Source organism: Bombus flavifrons, chromosome 6, assembly GCF_040668555.2.
Source record: "Bombus flavifrons isolate JBK064 chromosome 6, iyBomFlav1_principal, whole genome shotgun sequence".
In the NCBI taxonomy this organism is placed as follows: domain Eukaryota; kingdom Metazoa; phylum Arthropoda; class Insecta; order Hymenoptera; family Apidae; genus Bombus; species Bombus flavifrons.
The window spans coordinates 2,867,751-2,892,986 of record NC_138447.1 but is presented as its reverse complement, the minus strand read 5'-3'; the positions used below and the strand labels follow the sequence as shown (position 1 = coordinate 2,892,986).

General features: G+C 38.6%; 1 protein-coding gene across 5 annotated transcripts in view; it reads right to left on the bottom strand.

The window, feature by feature from the left end:
* The window catches only part of Rbp6 (RNA-binding protein 6), a 766,744-nt gene that overhangs the window by 17,056 nt on the left and 724,452 nt on the right, over positions 1-25,236 (bottom strand). The window contains exon 12 of one of the 5 annotated variants that reach the window (XM_069115475.1): positions 9,623-9,694. The exons of the other annotated variants lie outside the window; for them this stretch is intronic. Within the exon in view, the coding sequence (XP_068971576.1) occupies positions 9,623-9,694 (72 nt within the window). The remainder of the gene's footprint in view (positions 1-9,622; positions 9,695-25,236) is intronic. 5 annotated transcript variants of the gene reach the window in all.

Genomic DNA, 25,236 nt, shown 5'->3' with positions numbered 1-25,236 from the left:
GAGGGGTGAATTGTCATCGATATTGGGTAAACAGGATAAAAAATAAATCAGGATGATACCAGAGTGTTTTGGACAAGTGGGTTGGGTTGTAGCTTCGAAAAGGACGGAAATGAAAGAAAATGTCCGATCTGTCAACAGTATGTATTTATGTGCGCGCGTATGGTTCAAATATTCTCCTTTCTGAATTGAATTATCTATATATTATTTGGTATAGCGATTGACATTGTTTCTCTTTCAATAATATTTAAAATAAAAATTTAAAAATATGAACTTTTGGAAACTGATGATTTAACAGAAATTTAGTAGATAAAAATGTAAGAAATCGATCCGTATCGCAAAGTACATATTATTTTTTTTATTTGTTGCAAAGAAAAATTATATCGATTAATTAATTCAATATGAAATCGCTTATTTGCTGCTATACGCATGCATAATTGCATGAGATTGGCGTGCAAATTACGACACATTTATTTTCTTTTATCTCTAATCGTTTTAAAGCTACAACCCAACTTTCCCGAGCCACTGTGTACATGGAAAGTTATTTAGAGATAAGCATCGATGCTATAGAATAAACATAAGAAGAGATCGACGATAGTAGCTGAAAGTTTCTATATAACACAAAACATTACGATATGTCGTAAAAGCTAGCGCCAGGTTAATTGGGTTAGTGGCTCCGAGTATAGATATGTACTTAAATGGTTAACCAGTATACGAGAAAATGAAACATTACGAGCCTCATGAGGATCGAAGGAGACGCGTTGCAAACAGATTTCCTATTATAATTAAACTGATTTAGTAAATGTCTAAATACCTACAGAACTTTAATTCTTGCACAAATTTTGAAAATCTCTAAATTATTTCTTGATAATAAAGTAAAGTAAGTCGAATAAAATTAATGAATATCGAATTCAACAAACGAACGCTACGAGAAAATGATAGGAGAATATGCAAAAAAAACATTGTTCGAATGGTACGTTAACGCGGAAGGAAAAAATCGGACAGCGTGAAAACAGAGTTTTCCCAGAGTGTGGAATCTCGTTTCAGGAACGGTAACCGGCAGGACTGATAACGCGATAGCGTAAGGGGGTGAACGGACCATAAATCGCGGATCGACGTGATTTGTATGGGGTATCACGCCGCTTAATGGTGTGGCTTGTCTCTATCGGGCACGGTCGAACTCTGGCCGGAAGTTTCGAGCCACTGCCAGGTTACAGAGGAATATTCGCCACGTGTCTCTATCGCGTGACAATTTACATGACTTCATATCTTTTTCTCACCCCGCAATCCTCGGCTATAAATGGGAATGATATGACCAGAGAACTACGTGGTTCGCGTTTGTCACTAGATTACGCGAGGATGACTCCGAAGAAACCGTCAAATACAAACAATATTTCATCATTGGTAACACACGAAAAGAGGTAAGCTCCATGGATCCAGGGAAAGCTCTTGCGATCCGATTAAGTAATATGGATTAAAAAACTGCGTACGATGCGGAGGAATACGTGATGCACTCTTGATTGTAGAACCGTAATTGTGGTACGAAATACGTAATTCTATAGCGAATGTGAGATTGAGATTATTGGTGCATAAGAAGATTATTGTTACACGTAACTTTTTGTAAAATTTAAATGTTTTATCACATTTTCGATTAAGAAAAGATTGCTTTCATAGATTATTTTAGCTTTGACGTTAAGGGGGTATTCTAGTCTAGAGGCATGAATTTCGGGCGATTTTTGAAGCTCTGTACAAACGAAACAAAAAATATTTTTACTATCTATTTTTTTATCATTTGTTCATTGATACTTTAAGATTACATAAAAAATTAACTGAAAAAACTCAAAATTCACAAAGTTATGAACTGGCAAAGTGGGGGGTCCAAAAAAAAAGCGTGTCCTGGCGTGCATGATTTCAACCCTTCTGGTCATCTGAAGTAATAAAGCTGAACGAATTCCTAATTAATATAGATGCGGCTATAGCATGAACCTTGGAAAAGTCAAAACAATATTTTCTCACAAAATGGCGGCTGTTTGAAAAAAATTTTCCTTTTTAGCATGTTTTTTTGGCTATTCCGAATTTTTTAAAAAGAGTCAAATTAAAAATTTTGATCTGAGCGTGGTTGGGGCGATAGAGGAATATATAAAGAATATTTACACCAAATTTCAAATAAATCGGTTCATTAGAACTTGAGATATCGTGCACGCCAACTCGAAGAAAGTAGTTTTGAGACAAGTTTACTCGGACAATGTCTACCGTCTACTGTTCATTTGTTCCGGTCGGACCGGAGCAGATGCCGCGTCACAAAAATGGCTGTAATTCATAAAATAATTGAAATTTTGAAAAATATTTTTAAGGGCATATTCTTGAATGTCTAAACTTTGGAAATATGAAAAAAAAAATTTTTCGATTTTTCAAATTTCTAGACTAGAATACCCCCTTAATACGTAAATTTTTAATCTGCGTTCATAGTATCCTTTGGCCTGCTTACTTGCTGATTTTGTATTGATTTCATTCTTTTTGAAATTTTCTGACTTCAATTAAATTAATTACTTTTTTAAGAAGAAACCAATTATTCATCTGTCATATAAGACCCAAACCATAGACGGAATAATTACATATTAAACAAAAGCTAAAAACGTTAATAGAAGTTAAATAATAGTTCACTCATTTGCAATTCTCTAATACAAGACACTAAGGAATTTAGTCTCAATCATACAATCAATAACATATATGTTTCTCCGCAATAAGAGCACATCGAACCTGATCCAACCGCTCGAACAATGGAGGTTGCTGGAACTTTGAGGGAGCGTAGCGTAAGAAAAGTGGGGACACGCGAGAACTAATGGACGAAAATCGGAGTGCTGTAAGAGCCTGGTGACAAATGAACTGGGAAACTTCGCCCGCAGACGTTTATCGAACGTTTCATAGAAAGAAGGGGGCCATGTGCCGAGATAGCTGGTTCGGAGATTCTGGATTTCGCAATTCACGAAAGAAAAAAAAGGAAAAGAGAGAGAGAGAGAGAGAGAGAGAGAGAGAGAGGGAGGATGTCGGTAGCGCCCAGGGTATCTCGTATCCAAAAATGTTTGTGCACGCAATGAGAAAATCAAGTGCAGAATGCACGCGATAGCATCTAGAACCGTACTTCTTAACGCTCATGTGATTCGATCGTTTTCATCGAAACGGCAAACGCATGAAGATCTAGGCCAAGAGTTCATCTATTTCAAGTGTATCTCCAGCTGACGTAGATACGATCGAGAGTCTGTATAACGGGAGGGGAACGGTCTGCACCGTGAAATCCACTCGTGGGGTATGAAATATCGGCCAGCAAGGAGACTGTGAGGTCTTGATAGGAGAATGATTTTGATCAGGTAAACCTGTGTCGGCCAGTACAGATCGGGTAATTTTTCAATTCGTTTAACGCTGATTCAAAACAGCTCCAGAAATGGACTCGTGACATCTGTTGCTGTTACTTTGAAATCCATGCTTCGAATAGGACGAAATTGATGTGGACGAAGGAACGGAGGAACTTCGAGAATAATTGAAACTATAATTTTTCGTTCGTTCGAGTTTTCTCTGGTTTCAAAATAATAAGAAATTTAATTGGAAAGCGAAATTGGCGAATGTTTTGGACACAATGGATGAGAATGAACATAGGATTCGTGAATACCTTCTTAAACTGAAAAGTGCAAATGGAACGAGCTATCTGGTTGGCTAGATATTCAGAGAAAACTAAACTGCTTTCCGTCGATCGATACGATGCACGACGATTCTTAGAGTGGGCAATAAAATGCACGTGTCTCTCCGACAGAATATTTCTATACATCCTTATGTATATATCGCGGGCATAGATAGCGTTAGCGCAAGTACCGATTTGTTTTTCTCGGACAGGAGTGGGTGACGGCAAATATATATCTCACGCTGCTGATAAAATACATCTTCTTGAAATATCGGTGAAAGTTAAGGATAGCGTCGTAATGCAAGCGGAGGAAACATAAATATGACGGTTCACGAAGCGACGAGAGGAGAAAAAAGCGGTGTGCGATTAAATTTCAACGATTTAAAACGATTAAGAATAATTTAAAATCGTAATGCATTTTTATATCGTCAATTTAAATTTGATGTGAGAAATTGTTTTGTGACGACGAATTTCGAGCGAAGAAAAAAAGACAAAAAAGGCGTTTAGTATGCGATTATCATATCTGAACGTAACGCAACATGATTGCATCACGTACCATTATTAATACATGATTTAAAGCATTCACTGATCGTGACTCGATCATTCGTGCAGCGAAAAAGCACCCTCGTTATCCTGAAATATGTTCAAGCGTACAGCCTCGACGAAGCAACACACTGGACGAATCACGCGCTCGATCAACAATGATGACGATGGTTAATAAGTTGATTAACAACAGGCTGTTAGTTGGTCATGTCCTCGTACAACGACGAGAACGCGAAGCATCAACAAAGGGAACAATTTTAACATGGTTCAATCTGCACATCCTAAACTACACACACGTATTCAACGAACGAATACACCGATAATAATTGTAAACCTTCGAAACAGTATGGATAGGCATAAAAATAGTGGTGAAAAAGTATATGTAATAAATCGAGTATCTTCAACGTCGAAACTCTCTAAGTAACTACGTACGCGTTCAAAAACTGTGGTCTCACTCGGCTAAATATTAACTAAAATAATTAGCGTTCTAATACACTAGTCAATTAAACTCCAACGGTATTCAAAAAACATTAACAACGATTCGAGGTAACAGGTATTCAAGTTACTAAACGTATCCAAAAAAACACTATTCGCAGATACAGCGGGTTGGTGAGTACAATAGAAAGGGATAATAATATAGTATAATACGTATTAAAAAGATACGGACAGTTAAAAATCTGCGGATATACACACGACACACAAAAGAAAGATATCACTCTCATACTATCTACACACTAATCTACTGTTCTATCAAAGTTATTCTATAAACTATGGATCGACGATTTCGAGGCTGTGGTCGGAATCTTTTGTCTTTTAACCTTTGACGTCCGCCACGACCTCCAAGCTCGCCTTTCTTCATTACTACTGTGTCTATAACCATTTAATCAAACTGAGACGACACTTAAAAGTTCTCTTTCAATGGATAAAGATACTGTTTACGGTCAGTCGACGTGTTCTATTTTATGTCGAAATTCCGACTAATATAGCCTAAACACCGCTAAGGCTGCCAACTATCCTTGTTCCGTGTTAAACTCGCATATGTCTTGTCGCAACTCGAACAAGCTCGATTGAGGTTAATTTAGCGAACGATAATTAATTTTGTTAAAAATGGTACGCTTAGTTGGCAACCTTATACACTAACTAGTTCAATTACTGTAAACGTTAAATTACAAAAGTCAAGTTGACAACGAATCTCTTTTACTACTGACTGCTTCTAACCAGAGGCTATTTATATCCGTTCAGCTCGATTTGTCTAAGTTGTCTACGTATTCGTACCACCACGGGACGATATTTCATGTTGATATAACGAATTTACGATATATGTATTCCAATGATCTATTTCTTTGCCATACATCGAAGCGTAGAAATCATAACTTGACAAAACATTAGCGACCGATCGCCCCGTCGTGGTCACACTAAATTAGTACTATGAATAATGTATAATAATAATAATAATAATAATAATAAAAGACCACTGTATATACGACGACGTTTCTAAGAGACAGTAGGTTTAGGTAGATGGTAGATTACTCGCCCCTAGGTGACTGCATCTTCGAGGTAGTCTTCGTCATCGATCTCGGCAACAGTCCTGTCCCAGACGTCTGCCTTCCTCTTTTGAGATTATTCGACTCGAAATTTAGCCGTATTTCACGCGATAACAAAATGTGACCCATAGCCGGTGCAACGGCGACGAACGGAGCGAATTCTCGCGACAAATTCTGTCGCGTGTATCGTGTCATGGAAGCTGATATTCCACAGCGTTTCTACAGGAGCGCGAGAAAAATAACTTCGTATCCGGCGAACAAAAGAATGTTGGACGCGAGATACAAACGATCGTTTATGAAGAAAAAAAAAAGAAGATACAAACGTATATCGTGGTTGCAAGTAAGAGAAATTCCAAAGGCAACGATTCGGGTCCGGAAGGAAACGAACGGAGGTCTTCATCGACTGTTGGCACTTTCGTTTGGCTATGGGTCGCGCGATCAAGGGAAAGCTTTTGTTCTTTCAATCGTCGACTGTTCTCAGTTTTCACTAGAACTACAGACATTGAGCTTCAATGCATGCATCCTTTTGACTGGAAAGAACGTTAGTCGAAAAATGTACGCGAACGAGGGAGTCCGGAATGTAAGAGTATAATTCAGAGTAGGCCACACCTTATTCACGAATGGAAATCCTTTCCTTGATGGATTTTACAATCGTTTCAGGAAGGATTCGAAAAGCTTTCCTCTTCCATGCTACATATATATACGTATTGTACACACAAAATTTCTCGCGATTACGTTCCCGTTACGAAGAGAGAAAGAAGGGAAAAACCAGAAGAACAGGTCTAAAGACGTTAGGCTAAGTTCTAGTGAAAACTAATGCAGCAGTTTAGGCTTCTTTACTCATTACGAATAATAAAATTGGAAATCTTGGAAAGTAACTATGTACTATGAGCTAGGCAATCATCCAACACCAGTACAAGATACGGGATTTAAATATATATATATATATGTAAGTATAATATAATTATGTATATGTGTATACATTAGTCAAATATTTTTGTTACCATTACTTCTGGGCTATTCTAAATACTATAAAGAAGAGAGTATCACATGAAGAAAAGTAGAATATAGGAAGAGTGGAGATATTTTACGCTATCTTTCTTACGTAGAAAGCAATCATCTCTTCAGAATACTTCATACAACAACGTATCGTCGCGTTTTCGTTATAATTCTAATCTCTATATCATTACTCGACTGGAACTTCAAGATTTTCATCACACCTGCGTCCGCTTCCATTCGCGGAACGATGTGCGACGATAAATACGGAAAGCAATTAACACACGAGACTACGTGACTAGAATAAAAGAAAGAAAGGACGGCCGTAAACAATTCGTATTCCATTACGCGGGACCAACTTCATTTTATAATATAATATAGACATTATAATTTATCCCGACCGGAAAGTATCGAAGAAGCTGAAGCGTTGTGACGGGTTACAGGATGCGCAGGGTTATCCGTGGAAAGAAAGTCAAGCCAGAGTATAAAGTTTTTAGAAATCCTGTATCGATTCGAGTAAACAGAAGTCGTTTGGAGAAACAGAAATGCATTACGAACAATGGGGATAAGGAGAAGAGGGCGGCAAGCGAGGAAGGGAAACGGAGATTGAAAAGAGTCGACGAAAAGTAATTCCAAACTTTCAACGCGAAATCGAATCGTTCGTCGCGGCGGCTACCCTTAAGTCGCTTCTTCGATACTCAGATCGGTTCGAGGAGCGTTCCACTCCCATCTGAAATACTAATTATAGCGATGATTAAAAGGCAACGTAACGAGATAATGACGGGAATTAAAAGGCAACGAATTACGCGATGAGTTAAGTCCCGATCGAGCGGTAAATCAATTTTTACCGCTTTTTATTCTTTTCCGACCGTTTACGTTCGAACTGATCGATAGTGTCGCGGAAATTGTTGAAATTCTCGGTGATTAACTGCATCGACACTTTTATTCATTGCGTGTGTTCAATTTCCATTCCATTACGTCGTACGTAGAGCACATTCGAAATTCCATTACGTTCTTTTTTATTTTCATCACCTTTAATCAATGATCGTTTGAACAAATCCAACGGGCCCCGGCTCGAAAAACAGTCGACGAACTTTTCAGCGAATTAAATTCCGTCCGCGCGTGAAATATGTGTTTTTCCTTCGGTGCATCGCGAAAGAGGGAAAAAAAACAGAGGGGAGGAATGGCGAACAGATCGAATCGAGAAGATGCTTTCGGTCAATGTCGATACCGTCCTGTTCTAATAGGTTCGATATTAATATTCCGGGAACGCGACGAGGATATATGGATACGCGTTTCTCGAGCTTTTTCCCGCGGAAATCAGCGAACCCGACCGTTTCGCGGGTGTAATCCAATTACATTAAAAAATTTCAAACGAGCCGGCGCTTCCTTTCTACGTTTCCCCTTGCTCTCTACATTCCGAATATTTCTGAACCGACAAAATGGCCGGGTGTCCGTGATTTCCTGTTCGATTCCCGTCAAAGAACGATCGAATGAAATCAGGATGTTTCCTCGCCTCGTTGCAATTCGTGATTAAAGGGAAATGTTGTTTTTACTTAAATTCGCAGATACGTTCGCGACATCTTTCCGATAAGCCGGATCGTCGACTTCGGTGATGAAATGGTCACAGGCGGAACAACGAACAAACGGATGCACAAACTATAATAACAAAATACGACGTTCTGTCTCCTAGGCATTCCATAAGAATATACATAATATGTTTATATAATATATAAATGTATATAACAGTATGTGTACCAAAAATCCTACCAATCCAATATAATAGAACACTATCGTTAAACAATGCTCGAACTATGGGTACCTAAGACAACTAATTGGCAACAAAGACTCGTATCCAATTAATTAAGAACAAGTAACGTGGACCGTGTAAAGAGTTGATATGTTTAATGGATAATCAGTTCGTGTATGGTATGTGATCGTGTGCGGTTTTGGGACAGTGAACGTTTGTTTGAATTTATGGTTCAGCGACGTAGTAAATGATTTCGATAGATTTCTAAGCGGCGAGTGCGATTTAGCATAAAACATGAGCGTGCACATTTCCGTTGGCCGACTGTTAAATTGAATCACTAGTTTCGAATGAGTTCACGAGCTGCATAGAACGGGTGGAAATTGCTTGAAATTGACGTAGAATGTAGAAGGAAAATAATACGAAGATTCGATGATACTTTAATTCGCTATTTTATGCGGTAGAGCAAGCCGTAATTTACTTCATCTTTCTAAAGGAGGTACTCAGACGTGTTTTATTTAGCGGATTTTCTACGGATATTGGAACAAAATTCAAGCTCCGCATACGCGCATTAATTACCAAACAAAGGCACGTTTGACAGTTCTCATTTTTCGCAATGTGATTTTCATACAAATCATTTTCATACAAATAACATCGTTTTAATTTCAGCCGACTAATTATCTCCGTTTTTCGACGATCAACCGACTCTCATTGTATTTTAATAACTACCGCTATCGATCGAGCAACAATGCCGTTATCGCGGATTTACTAACATACTCTAAGAGAAAAAAAGAGAAAAGGACTTTAATTACAAGAATGAGATGTATTGTTTATCAAAATGTTACAGAATGGAGTATGCTAAGCACTAAAGATTATCGTTTAAACCGGGTTCGGATCGATAACTATAACAGACCAATTCACGATGCGATACCACATGGAGATGTTTTGCAATGTGAAGGTGTACAGGTGAAGGAGTTTGTGTGTGTGTGTGTGTGTATCTGTATTTGCATACGTGGAATTTGGGTACGTACTACGTACTACGGATTACGGTTACCGTCAACACGAGCGAGAACACGAGAACTTGGTGGAACAACCTGGCACTTTGGGGTTGAAGCTTACCGGTGCAACCCCCGCTGGGGCTCACGGACACTCGGCCCACCCTTGGCCCCACTGCGCGGTACACGACCGCTCCTACCCAACAACAGACATCACCGATCTTACATTATGCACACTTTTCCCCGAGATATCGCGATTATAGAACTTTATTATGTATCGTGTTATGGTTATACGTGTGTACACTAAGTTTGTGAGAATTACTGTTTCGTTGCTGGATGAAGCTCCATAGAAGAATTATATTATTTATTATATAAGCTGAGCTTGTATAATTTAACTAGTTTTATACTCTGTATGTAATTTACGTGTGAAAAAAATATTACTAAATTTTTATTTTTTAAGGGTTTCTAGAGAAACTGGTATATGTAATTAATGACATGGAAATCGTATTATTAAAGTTTCTTTTAATTGATAGGGTACGAATTGCGTAACAGTCGATATCATTACGTTGACGAGACGCTTAATCCAGCATCATAAGTTTCGAGTACCTCCTAGAAAATGCAAGTCAAAGTTGCTCTCTGCCTCCAACTCGGCTCATAATATCAGAACTGCACTCGTTCGAAAATACACAATTGCACGAGTATGCTTTTTCCCGAGTTTAATCCCGGGATGTTGAATATTGAATGCTGAATTATTTCACGAAACAAGTGTATCGATTATGTTAGATGTTATCTAGCTCATAGTAGTTCGAACTGAGAAACACTATCTCGTATTAGAAGAAAGATGTTAATTTCTTCTCTATTCTTTTTTGTTTGTTTGAAACATTCATGTCCAATGCATTTGTTCCATATCTCTAGATCTGTTTCTTCTAATACAAGATGCGATGGATGTTCTGTTTTTCCTTTCAATATCATCCGTTTTGCGTGGTAGATTTTATTTATTACAGACATTCATTATTTATAATCCTTAATCATTATAATAATAGAGCTTCAGCGAATTATTACATTGTGTCGTTAATATGTACGCACGTGTAAATAAACTTGTTCTCTCATTTTGCTTCAGAGCGATATCTCTGATAGACATTAGGTGTTACGTTTCTTTTCATCTTATTGTTTTTTTTTTTATATATTTTGTTTCTTACGTTTTTTTGTTCATTTTACCGAGTACCCATTGAAATGTTTACAAAACTCTCGTGACTGCAGATTTCCACTTATCAATTTGTTTTCTCGTCTTATCGTTGGCGTTTTTTAATAAATTGCCCGAACCTCGCTGGATGGTCTCGAAAATTCGGTTATTCCTTTACAAGCATCGTTTGCAAGGCGCATCGTCGTTAGAGCATAAAGTTTCACAGAAGAAGCGTTTCGTTTTATCTTTTTCTCCCCTTTAAATTTACATCAAGAAAGATATATATACGCGTATGTATAATATACAATTCTCATCGGCCAATGAGTCGAACGTCATCTGTAAGCATGGGTAAGAAAACTTGAAGTGACTTCCTGAGATAATTTCCGTTTAAACAACACGTGTATCAGAGCGGCAATGATAGAAAATAAACTTTTAAAAAACGCAATATCCTTTCGTAATAATAAAAATGCATACGTTCGAGTCCGAGATTAATAATAAAGTCCGTTAAAGTTAGTCCATAACGATCATTAAAATATATTTTATGTACATTTGAAAAATGTAAACGACGATAAATATTATCCGATCGACGATCGAAAAGACTTATATGTCGAGAGAGTAAATTAGTATAAAATTTTCATCTCCTTCCTATATGACACTCAGATCTTCGTATTATCGAAATCTCCGCGTTCAGACAATAATTCAACGTGATAGAAAGGTTAAGGGGGCAAAAATCGAAAAAACCGACTGCACAAAACGCCTTATTTCGATCGTTAATATTTAGCGATTATCCATATTTAAACATTTCAATATCATCATCATCATCATCATGGACGGTATAATGTTTTGAACGTTTCCCCAATTTTCTAACTTATTACGAGTGACGAGAACGACGCGTGTCTTCAAGTATTCTTACGGATGCTGGTGCCTTTTAGCACTTCGTTTACTCGTCGTCGACACAAATAATTCGGTGAGAGTGCAAAAGGCGGTCGATCGATCGGATTCCGGATCGGGCAACGTATTATAGAAACCCACGCGCGATCACAGCGATATAACAACAATTCTTACGAATAGCAACAATCGGACCATAGCTCGATAACGTTAACCGCGTCAAGTTTTTTTTCTCCTTTTTATATCGACGTATACATGTCGCGGAAATTTAACTAACAATTTTTTTAAAACCTTTCTCTTTTTTCGTTTCAGGTGATAAACGATAAACGATAAAAATCCATCGAAAATATGAACAAAAGTAAACAACGTAGAATCAAAATTTTTCGCACAATAATCGTAATGACAAACAATTTTATTTATTTCTTCTTTCGTGTTTCTTATTTCTTTCTTTCTCTTTCTTTTCTCCTTTTTCTTTTTTTTTTTTTTGTTACAGAGGACGGTGATGTTAACGCGAGCGAACTATAGCCACGCATAAAAGTATCAATAATATTGTTTAAGCATCGTGTCGTTAACATATATATAAGCTCAGGACAGATGTATCTTCTCTTTGGCATCAGCTTAATTAACGCCAGCGACTGAATTGTCTCTCTCGTCGATTTCTCGCAAAATCCTCAATGTCCACTAGTTTTCTTTCTTTCTTTCCAATCATTCCGTATACTTTTTATTCCCATCTCTTCTTCCAATGCTTTCTTGTACGGGTTCATGTCGCTGGCTCTATTACGAAACTATAAACTCATGCAAGCGAGCGTTTTAAAACCTGATTTGCTTTCCTCGTGATTCCTCGCTTCCTCTTAATACTGTATTAACGGTACGAGAGACCAAGGACGGACAGCTCGGTCCTCGTCATCTTTTGCTTTTCGTGCACGCAAACTCCTATACATCGTGTATGTACGCGATTCACGCCGTGAACGTCGGTATCGTGGCTCGCAATCCTTCGCAGGATTGTTCGATCTTAGTCTTTTATCCCAGCTTTTTCTTACGTTATCTTTTTTTCTCTTGTTCTGTTACTCGTTGTTTCATTCATTAACGACGACTCGAAAGAAAAACACAATAGAATCGAAATCACGAATCACAGCTTTCGCGGAACGTATACTACGTTGCATAACGGGAGATGGGTTGGATTCAGGGATAAAATATCGTCAAGGGACGTCGAAACTGGACGATCGAGAAAGCAAGGGCTCGAGAAAGGATTCGCGGTAACGCGTTGTAGAATGAATGTTCCTCGTTGAGTCTTTCGTCGTAATTAATTACCATCGTTAATCCGGATCACTGGCTGTGAATTGTATATACATCGCAAACAGGTCACGGGAGACAGGAGTCGATGCGTGCTATTTTGTCGGCATTAATGGGATATCAATAGTCCTATTAAGGGATTGGTTGGGTCGCGATTGTTTTCGAAATCAGTCGCCGAAGGCTATACGTATAATTAGTCGACAAGCGCGACAATAGATGCTACGTAAGTATTAAACTGCTTTATTTATCGGATTAATTGAAATTAAGCCGTAATTACTGACATGCGTGTTTTATAATTGTTGCCTAAAAAACTGTTCGTGTTTGTTTGCGCGATGTCTTTCTTGTTTAACCATTTGAAGAAGACCTCTAGCATTATGAAGAGTATGAAATTGTAAAATGTAAGTAGTAACTCGGTATGATTATTCAAACATTGATAATTAAGGTATCAAATTGGATTGATAATCTGTCAGGAATATGGTCACTTTGAAAGAAACAAAAAAAAAAAAAAATAGAAAAACAAATGTTAACGCTAAAATACAAACATTATTTTATGTTTCTTCTTATGACATTCCTCAAATTTTTATTTTCATGTTACTACACTAGTTCAATGTCTTATTTGATTACAAACTGATAAGGAAACTTTTGCTAGTCGTAATTATCACGGACGTTTATGTTCTAATAATTAATCAGAGGACTTAACGCCTTTTTCCCGATGTCGTCCTTGCTTTCACGTTCCATTAGTAATATTCGACGAAAAGGTGGCGGAGGGTGAAGATCGAGGACATCGAACAGGCGTGGAAGATAAACAGAAGAATGATACAAAAAGCATAATTTTCTCGTTAACTGTCTTTTGGGCGGTTTGCTTCGGTGCGGTAATCTCTTCTACGAGGGTCGGTACTCTCTTTCTTATGTTTTCTTTACTTTCGCCTAACTTTTAGCGGATGCCTTATTCTCTACGTTTAGCAATACGTAATTTGCTCTGGATAAGAGATAGCAGTATCGCAACTTCAGCATCCTGTCGATTCTGTGTCGTCCGCTAGATCCCGTTTTTATAACGCGATCTTCGCTTCTATATTTGCATCTAGTCGTGAAACAACATTAACCGAAATAAATCGTAGAATACCATCGGATCAAGAATTTCCAATGAAAAGCGGCTGTGCAGGCGTTTGCGTGCGTGGTGTGCCTTTATTAATATTTTAAATTCAATCTGTTTGACCGTGTTTGAAAGCACGAAATGTATTTTCAAAATAAATTGCTCCCAAGTTCGTAGAAACAGTTCGGTTCGATGGTTATTTCAAAACTTCCAAGCCACGGTATGTGTTAAATTTAAATTTAAAAAGAATCGAAAGGTCTCAGTCATTGAAATATTCGAAAATATTCTTGGCCTTTTGCAATTAATTACTTTCTCAACAAATTTATTGTGATAATTGTTTCTCAAGTTCAATACAACACATCACAGTTCAAACAATACATCACAAATCATATCAAAATAAATTATTATTCCAAGTGATAATGTGATTGCAAGAAACTCGATTTCTCTAAACATTCTCATAAACGATCTATTAACACGTTGTCATACATAGAATGCCGACAGGATGCTTCAGCTTGAACACCCGGAAACGCCTATATCGTTTTATGTCTATATGACCTACGCTAAGTGTTTTCGATTAAAACTGTTTAGCTTAGAGATTACATAGAATGTGACTACATTTCAACCACTACAAAGATCAAACGACTACAAGAGAGAAACACGTTAAACTTCTTTTCAAACTGACAGGAATCGTGGTGACAAGGACTTGGATGCGTCGATGGAGAGGAAGAACTGGACCATTTAGGCTTGAAGGAATGAAATCTCGATCCAGGAACCTAGGAAAAGAGACAGAGAGATATAAAGGATATCAGAATATTTAAACATCGACCTACGCACAATTCTCTTTGCGATAAATCAATTTATCGTTATACTTTCTTCTTGCACCTGTGTCTACCCCGAAGCTTGCAACTATCTACTTGCGTTGTACGTCTTCGAACGGATTCATTTCTCACTTTGTCACAACCTTCTCTCCCCCCGCACATACGCATGCACAATAAAGAAGGGGCAAGAATGATTTTGACTTCGATCTTCATTTTTCTTTTACGCTAGATCGCTGCTTATCTCCACGGGGCTACATACTCGGCTATCATATTGACTGGCTGGTGAGACTGTCGCATATCATCATACGTTGACGTTTTTCGATAGAAAATAACTTCGACACTCTTGTCAAATTTTAGCATTTTAAACTAAATCTAAAATTCAGAATTTTCCAAATATAAATATGTATCTATGAAACGAGCTAAACTTTTATTTACTGCTAAATGTTCTCGAAGCAAACGATTCCACAGTTCGTTTCGAAATACCTTGAAAAAACTGGAGAAGCTGGAGATGTTCCGCCAAAACTGAAAACGTGGATATCGAACGAACGTTCAATTAAAAAAACGAACTAGATATTTCCTCACGTACGCCAAGCGTACGAACGCGCAACAGCCTCGCCTTTGGGCATCCTAGATTCGGACCGTGCGTTCATCTCTGTACTCTTTTCTGTTTCCTTGTTATATGATTTCCTTTGAAAGTGTGACGGTATAAGAGAAGATATACATTAACTACCTACGGTTCTACCAGTAAAGAGAAGAAGAAGAAGAAGTTGTAGTAGTAGTTTTAGTTGATGAAATGGAGGAGCAGAAAAAAGAGAGAACGTCAGAGGAGGGCTGAGGGGGGCCTTGATGTTCGGTTAAACCGGATAAATACTCGGCCCCGTCTCTCGCGTGTATCGATTTCTCTCTTTTCCCTTTCTCGGTTCGGTGTTTACGTGTTTTACCCGTTTCATCCCTCGCAGGGACTTTTCCTTCTTTCCTGTCTATTCGAACGTCAAATTTTTTCGCGGAAAGCAGCGCTGCGCTTACGCAACTAATCTCTTTCCTTGTATCGCAGCTATTTTCTCATATATGTGTACATACGTGTGCAGTGAGCCAGCATGCTCGCGCACATTTTCAGTATTTTCTTTGTATAAGATGTGTGTATGTGTTCTTGTTTTGCATGTAGATGATAATATGTCGGTAGGTGTCATGTGTATATGTATGGATGGTGTTGCGCGCGTGACGGTTTTCTCTTTTCGATATATCTTGTGTTTTTAGCAATACCTAATGGAATGGGGGTAGAGGCAGACGACGCTTTGCTTGACGAAGGACCACAGAGTTTGCCAGCCATGCGTCTGTGAACATTTTCGTAACTTCCGGTCAAGAGATTCACGTGAGAATAGGGTGTATACATATTTACATTATATAATTCTTTTTTTCTGTTTTTATTTCTTTCTGTTCATTTCCGATCACGGTTATTTCGGTATACGAGTTTTTTTTAGCGGATACCAGAGCAATTAAGAGGCTCGGTGGTTCGTTGTTGCTCAGAGTTGGGGAAGGGTAGCTGCGATTTTTTCGTTCAGCTCTCATCGTGAAAAAATATTCAGCAAACAAGCTCGCGGCAAAATCGCGCTTGTTCCGATGACAGCTTCACGCCAACGCTTTCCCAACACTGTTCCTCTGCTGGGTAGAAAAATCGTGACTCATCGATGCATGAAAGTGTTCAAACTCAAACAGGATTTTTTTTCAATAGCGGATATATTATTTCTCTGCAGGATGAGCGCGAAACACGTAGACAATAAATTGGCTGTATTTAGCTAACGGAAAGGTACTTCCTTACAAAAGGTGTACGTACGTTCGATGCTCCGATGCAATGATCAAACGTTTAATTGTAACAAAAAAGATCAAGTGTAAATGAAGAAATTTCAAACATCGACCAGTCACGTTCTCATCAATTGTAATGGTATGGATCTCTTTTAAAAAATACTGATAGAACTGAAAAAAGAGTTTTTTAGTCAGACAATACGATTGTTTTGTTCCTTTGAAAACATGAGGCGAGCCAATCGCGAACGAACAAAATCTGGCTTGTCAGTCAAATCGTTCCTTGTAATTAGAAGTGTCGCAATATCGCGTTGTTTGCGACAACGATGAATAATAATAAAGCTAACACGAAATACCGTACAATATCAAACAGGAAATGAAACAAGATAGAACCAAACGCGCCGCAAAAATATATAGCGAAAGAGAATATCAGCGATCATGTCCTTCGTAAGAAAAGGTATGAGCTTAAAGAGGCCGATCCGACGAATAACGCCGCCACACGTATTACAGTAGCATATTGAATGTATCGATCAATGGTTTGTTCGTCATTGTACAAGTGAGTAATGTTCGATTGGCAATCTATATACGGTCCGTACATCAACAAATATGAACAACATTAATTTACATAGTTCCCTTTGTATATTTATATATATATACATATATTTATATGTATATAATTCTTCTTCTTATTTATATGAATTGTGTATATATAATTTATTCCTTTCTATATATATATATATATATATATATATATATATATATATATATATAAGTATATATATATGTATATATAAGTATATATATATAAGTATATATATAAGTATATATATATAAGTATATATATAAGTATATATATATAAGTAAGTATATATATATATATATATATATATATATATATATATAAGTATGTATATTTCCACGAGCACATACGTGGATGTGTGTATGGATAGCAAACACCAGCGTATCGTTAAGTTATTGCTGACCGTACTCGTACATTCCCTAGTAATTCTATCTACAGTTCGATGCATTCTACAAACAACTACGATTGGTTTTAACCATTAACTAACCCTTCTTTAACGGGTCGACTGTCGGATCATGATGTCATATTAGTGCTGTATATCTCAATATGATAATCTGAATATTTTAATATTTTTAATTAATTTCGTTGTCGATCATTAGTATCATTCACGTGATCACTTCCTAATGTCGGTCAAAGCAAAAGTTCTAGCAACCTCCACAATGGTCAATGCGTTAACGATTATTTCGATATGAAAATTACGGCAATTTAATCTATTCATTCGATATTTAAACAAGTGTCGATTAAAAAAAAAAAGGAGGACAAAATTCTATACGGTCAGATTCTGTCAATTTCGCACGTTTCGCGGAGAACCCACTGCACCCACCCACGTACCTACCCGTCCATATGTAACCGTATAAACGCGCGTATGTACACGCTTGGTCCAAAAGCGGCTCACGTCGCGCGAACGACATGCATAGTCGTATATAGCACGCGATCACGACCGCTTTCCGACCGCTTTCCGACTGCTCCCGTATATTCCTGCTATCCCAAACGTATTTGTATCGAACACGTACGAAGATGAGATTCCGTTCGTCCTCCCAAACGAGCAGACGAGCCGATATGTGTATGCGCGCTCGCGTGCACGCGCGCTACGACGACGCCGCGAAATCCACAGACCGGCAGGTGTCGCGTGTAAGCTTCGGATACTTGGGATTCTTAGCTCGAACCCCAGCCCTTCTCCGGTTCGAACGCTTCGAGCGCAGCTGAGAGCTACGTTGCGCAATATGTACAACGGTGTCTGGCGCGTCAGTGTGTACATGCGTATTCGTGTGTATGGTACAAGGGCGTACAACCCTTTAGAAGCGCACGATACGATAGAAAGTGCGACGTGGCGGGAAGAATTGAGAAGCGGACTGGATTCGCGAGACTTTACCCCTCTCGCAAGAATGTGTATTATATAACAGGGAACGTTGGCAAAGATCGTAGGTTAGTTTTATGTCAACACGATGCTCCGATCAGGACAGATTTATTTTTCAGGGGAGGTATTGATTCGACTCTTCGCATTCTCCGGGAAAAAATAACACTCGATTGAAATTGCGTATATTGTGATTGTAAAGAAGAACATCTTCTTGGATAGAGGTGAATGATAAATATAATAAATAAAGAATCTTCCTACTTTTATTGATTTTTTTGATTGTTGTATGCTCTTTTTTATTAATTTAAGACTAAACGATTAAGAAATTTAATTAATTAGTCTGCGCAACTGATGTTATCAACACATTTTAAACGTTCAAACGTGATAGAGGACGCATATTTAATCCCAAAATGATATGAGAAAATACGTTTTGACATGAAATTGGTTGACAATGTGTTGAATTTTAAAATGGTTCTACGATAAAAAAATTAAAAATACAATTTATCATGTTCTTCATTTGTGACCTCTGTGTTAAAAAAAGAAGAGAATATAAAGACACAAGCGTTGCGTCGAAACGCAGGTACGAATTACATCTTGAGTCAATCTTCTCCGAAAGATCGCTGGGAATCGAGGCTCGATTTCTAAACGAACGGTTTTAGATAAGAATAGGAGAAAGAGAGGAAAAAGAGGTTACGACTGTTACGAACAGACCGCGTCGCATCGTTTGCTCGAGGGCTAATACGAGCAGTGGGGGTTTAGGACGCCACAATAACCCGCGGCCACCCCTCGAACACCCGTTCCCTCCTTGCGCGCCGTCCATGGTAACGGTAACCAACGATTTATTGCGTGGCGCAACGAGCGCGCACGGTAACACGTTACGGTAATGACTGTGAAATACGACGGTGCACCTCTCCTACTGTGCAACCCTCAACCCCCTGGTTGCTTCGTCGTTGCCCCGTCACGGTTGCACAGCCAGACTCCCAATGAAAGGACGGGACTTCGATACGACGTATGCGTGTACGCACACACGTGTGTATACACCGTGTGTGCACGCGTACACCGATCGTGCATCGAACTGCCAGAGAAATATCGCCGGGTTGAAAGAGTGTTCTCGGAGAAACCTCATCGATCGTGTGAACGACTGCTGCGCGATATCGGTCTGCTATGTTGTAAATAATGCGCGCGTGCAGGTGTCAATTTGGATGGAGCACTTATTACGTCGCGAAGAATGTCTGATGGAAGTGTATCGGGGGTGGACAGGGTGAAAATTTGTAATTGATTTATATTTCGATCTTCTGTATGAGGAAGATGGTGACTAAGAGGATAGTGGCGTGTTTGATACGTAGATTTTGGATGGGTAAAATTGATGTTTCATAAAATAATTGGTTTCCATAGCAAACTGTTGTTTATGACATATTCGTGTTTATCACGGTGAAAAATGAGATATATGTACTTTGGTATATTAGGTAGAGATGACATAACGTAGTTGGAAATTGACATGTTTGATATATAATTTGAAGTAGCTTTTGTTGATATAAAGAAAATATGAGTATGAGCATTTACCTTGTATAATTAATATAGAATGAATACGAGGGATTAAAGTACTAAGGAACTACATTCATTAATGTACAACAGTTCTGGAGTGGAAATCCTTATACTCATAAAATATGTCAAATTATTAAGCATTTCAACCCTCGAAACGTATAAAGTTTAGCCCTTGACAGGTTTTACGACCGCGTTATATCTTTTACACCCAGTATACCAAAATCAGAAACCTTAACAGACTAAAAAGCTTTACAATCGCGATAAATAATTAAAGAAATTCCGAACTAGTTTATAGCAGCCTTTTAAAAATAACTTTGCCAATAGAGAGATATTGTGGTAATAAATTTTCTTGATGTACAAACGGAAAACCATCGCAAATATATTTTATGTTAGAAAAAGTTGCGTAAATTTTGCACTGAATTCGACACGAAATTAATAAAATTTACCCATGGTTCTTGGAAAATTAATTCTCTGGAGTTCGAAAATATATGAAAGGCGAAGAAATTAGTTATAAATCAAGAGATACTATTTTGGAAGAAAGACAATCTGCTATAGTTGGTTGGTGAAAAGGCCGCGTATAATTTTAAGTATGATGTTTAAAAATGTTGAATGTTTGAAAAGTGATAGGGTGGGATACTGATAAGTAGCGCTATGCAACATTTCGCCGCTTAACGTTCTATATCTCGTTTATTTAACGAATCGCAACAACCATTAATTTGCTGGTACCCACTGAAAACGGAAATTTCAATTAGCGCGAAGATTATAAGAATTAGGTTAATACGTGTTCAAAATTGAAACCGATTTACTCCAAATTTAATCAACTCCTGACGACTTTTCGCATTGCACCGTACAATGAATATTTACTTAGAACAAATATACAATGACCATTCATTAACCATATTTGAAATTATACTAATAAAATTAAAATATCGTGGTTACTAAGAAATAAAAATAGAATCCTCACCTTCGGAAAGTTCAAGTTAAATAACAATACAACTTCGCTAATGAATTTCATTGCTCGTAAATTCGTTTAGATAAAAATAACAGACAAAAATATATAGAAAAGAAAACATGTGAATCTTTGAAAGAACAATTGTATTCTCAACGTTATGCGTATAATCCAAACAATAAATAAGATAACAAAAGTTTACAATCAGTGTACAATTTACCGACGACATTGCGTATCCATTACGTATCCACTGCGTATACTTTCGAAATTACTCTATATTCAGACTTTTTCGCATTGCAGGAAAACCAAGGAAAACGTATAAGGAAGAAAGGAAGAAAAAAGGATAACTCTGAGAATTTAGAATAGACGATAAAGAAAGCTAGAGACGAAAAGGAAGGGAGCAGAGAAAAGAGGAAAGAAGCACATAAAAGGTGTGCTGATTTATTTTTGCGTCTTATAAGAAATCTCATGCTAAAGTTCGTCGAAGTCGCGAGATGATAGATTCACGTACTAAACTTCCTCTGCCTCAGAAATGCAAAGAAGAAAAGAGAGAAGGAAACTCGTTATCACGATTATATTCGGAAAAGTCGTCGTTACGTCTGTCTAGTACCAATCCTACGAGAAAGCTCGATGAAACCGTTATTAGTCGGAGGGATAGACGCATTATAAGAAGAACTGCAAAAAAGAGCTGGATTTTGTCTCGACGTGAACGAAAAACTAAGCACTTTAGCAGCTCACCTTTCGCAAGCCTCTCTTTCTTTTCACACGATCTAATCGGTGTTACTACGCATATGTAATATGTAATCTCGACTAGAAGCAAAAAATGCTGTTAGAGTAATGTATACGCAACCCTTTGCTTTATTTCCCCCCTCTCCTTTCACGCATCTTGTTATTGCTAAATAATCACATTACGGTTACACAACACGCATCCCTCGATCCCGATCTACACATTTCCCCTAATGATTCTCGTAGTACACACGCTCTCGCATACGTTCCACGACCTTTTGCATCGGTCCGCTTATTGTTCGGGAATGATTCTGTACTCTGTGGAGAGGCTGTGTAGCGATGTGTCTCCGGCTGATAAGGGCGGTAGTCCCAAGGCACCTGAAAGTACCACCAACCCCCTCTGAGTCCCGTAGTCGCACTGGGTGGTCGCAAGTTTTAGTTTTCTTTAAAAAAAAATCTATTTTGTAAGTCAAATCTTTCTTTCTCTTGCGCGCAATAACAGTCTTTCCTCTCAACAACAGTCTTCCTCCCTTTCTCTCCGATGCGTTTAGGTTAGAAACGATCACAACATCGCATACGTTCTGATTCTTTGGTCAATGGACAAGTTGTCAAGGAATTTCTCGACAGTTGGCATGCAGTACACCACAAAGTGACAAAACTAGACGCGACTGGCACGTCGTTACGGAGAAACTGCGAGCACGGTGCCCCATGTGCTTGCTTATTTAGTTGGTCGGATTCGATCACGAATGCAGCAACTTCTCTTAACGTATCAAGCCGTCGGAGGAAGGTAATAGTTTCTAGTAGCTGGTCGTGGAAAATTATTCCCGCGTCACTGCATTAGCCAAAGTTTCGAACGTTCACAAAGGTAATGGTAGTTATTGGTCTGGCGTGTACAACATTCAAGCGTTTCTGTGGTCAAAGTGATTATGTGAGTAGAATTTATGATTTTCTTGTTGCAAAATATCAAAATTTCTTATTAAAAATTGGTTATGAGTAACTTAATTTTCTGCAGCCCAAACTGAAAACAATATGAAAGTTTAATAAAACAGACATTGTAAAATTGATTTTGGAATTCGTATTACACCCGTTAATTATTTCGTTGTTAAATGTATCGTCATGTCAGTTTCATGACAATGTACGATATTATTCAACATGGCTATGTACGTTATCATCAAACATGTATTTGACACGATTTAACTAAATGTAACCAAACATGTAATCAACAAAATGAAAGTATTCGTATATCAAAAAACATTAGCACCGTGAACCAGTCCACCGTCCGATATCCCGTCACATTACAATTTCTCCCTGAAACAAAGAGCTATCCCAGGCACGAGGAAATCTTTTAATCTCTCTTGATGGATCGACTCGGCGAACAAACGAGCAGGTTCCGTCGCGAGCGATTTCACGTGAAATCACTCTAACACCACCACCTCTTCAACCATCTAAGAGAAATCTATCGATATATATATACACACGTATTCCTTCATTAGGCAGTGTCTAATGCGAATCTAACTGCCGCCCACGGTCGAACGAGAATTTCTCTCGGTTGCAAATTCCGACGCGTGAGTTCGATATCTCTCGGAAAATATCTTTTCAACAAGGAGGAAATTCATTTTCGCGCACCGGTCGCATATCGGCCACCCCTCTTTCGTATTCGAAGAGAGAAAGAGAGAGAGAGGGTGGCTTCACCGACGAATGTTTTTCGGACATTGGGAGTATACGGACGACTTTAAGGCGGAGGGGTTTTCATTCGCAGTGATCAATCATTGGTGGTCGTTACTCACAATTTCTTTTTCTTCCTTCTACCGCCATGCCTCGTGAACCATACGCAAAAGTACGAAAGAAAGTACAGAAAAAAAGGAAGTAAGAGGAGGGAGCGTTTGCGGTCGTGCAACCGCTCCACTTCCCGGACTGGAGGTTATTCAAATGCGTTAAATAGCGGACGGTGAGAGAAATTGGAAACGATTCCAGGGAACATCGGGACGTATGGTCTCTGGAGGAAAGTAAAAATATGCCGGTTTCTTTTTTTGAAATGGCGGAGGGAATCGAAGAAAAAGAGGACGCACGAGGAAGGGATGTTCGTTTCGAGGGATGAACCAACGTCCGAAAAACATTATGCATTATTTATGAGTTCTCTTTCTGCTCGTCCACGTGAATTATTCTTAGGATCGATGTACTTCGAAGGGAAAAAATAATAAAATATATATATCACGGCGATTAGATCAACGGCGAAAAAAGCGCGATATTCGAAACCGTTTACGTTATACGTCGCGTAATATATACAAATTGTTTTCGTGGATATACACACAATGTTCTTTTTTCACACAGCAGCGTTTACGTCTGTTTCCTTGCAGCTAATTTATGTCCGGTCGACGTGCATGGGACACCTGTCGCAGTTTGTCCGCTTTTATTGGCGTTATATGTTATTGCTTCGCTATTTTCGTGTCATGCCTCACATAAGGGGGTGGTATCACAAGTTCAAACCGGGAGGAGGAAGGAAATACAAAGTGCAGGGAGGAAGAAGTTGAAAACTTTCGCCTCGAAATTTCCTCTTCGAGGAGCTCGCACGAAGGAACGCTGAGAAAAGATCAAACAGAGAAAGAGAGAAAGTTCGCGGAGAAAGACGAGTGTAGCAGACAAATGGCCAAAAATGGACAAAAGAGAAGGGAACAAATGGGCTAGTAAGACGTGTAAGAGCAACGGTCGAGCGGCGGACAGAGGGCAGGGGTGCAGTAGTTACGGGGACCGAAAGAAGCTTCTTCGGAACTAGCGTTACGTCTGCGAAAGCTCACCATAGGAGGCGTGATTACTGTACTGTATTTCTCTGTTTTCACGTGGTTCCGTTACACACAGACATAGTTATCTCTCGAACGGTCGTTTCGACGCAACGCAGTAGAGTTTAACAAACGCTATCGATATCCATATCGATTATCTAAAAATAACCAATACGATAACGAGACTGCAAAAATACGGAGGGAAATAATTAACGAACAAATAAAAATCGGTGGAACGGATAGAACGGAAAGTATAAAACGAAGTAACAAATCGATGGGAATCGTCGATGACCACATTAAATTCTCGAGGGTCGTTTTCGCATCTCGCGAGCCGATCGAAGCGAGTAGTAAACGTATAATTCCCGGCTCCGGCACGAAATTTTGTCTGATGGAGTGCCCTGGTTATGAGAAGCGACACGGTCGAATCTTCATTTTGGGCTTCTTCATTTGCTGAACGTGGGCCTGCGGATTTTCATTTCGAGTTTGAATTCAACATGAAGGGCGCTTGACCTCGAAAACTTTGCCCGCAGCTACCTCCAATCAACCGGTTCGATTTAGATCAGTCGATACCCACCTATGGACGCGTTCATTTTCCAAACGTTTCCTATTAATTGCTCTAGCCTGCGTTTGTGTATATCTATGCGTACAGGGTTAACCGCGATGCGGTTCACTCGCATATCGTTTGTAATCGATACGCTCCCTTTACCCCTACCTAATATTAACAATGACATT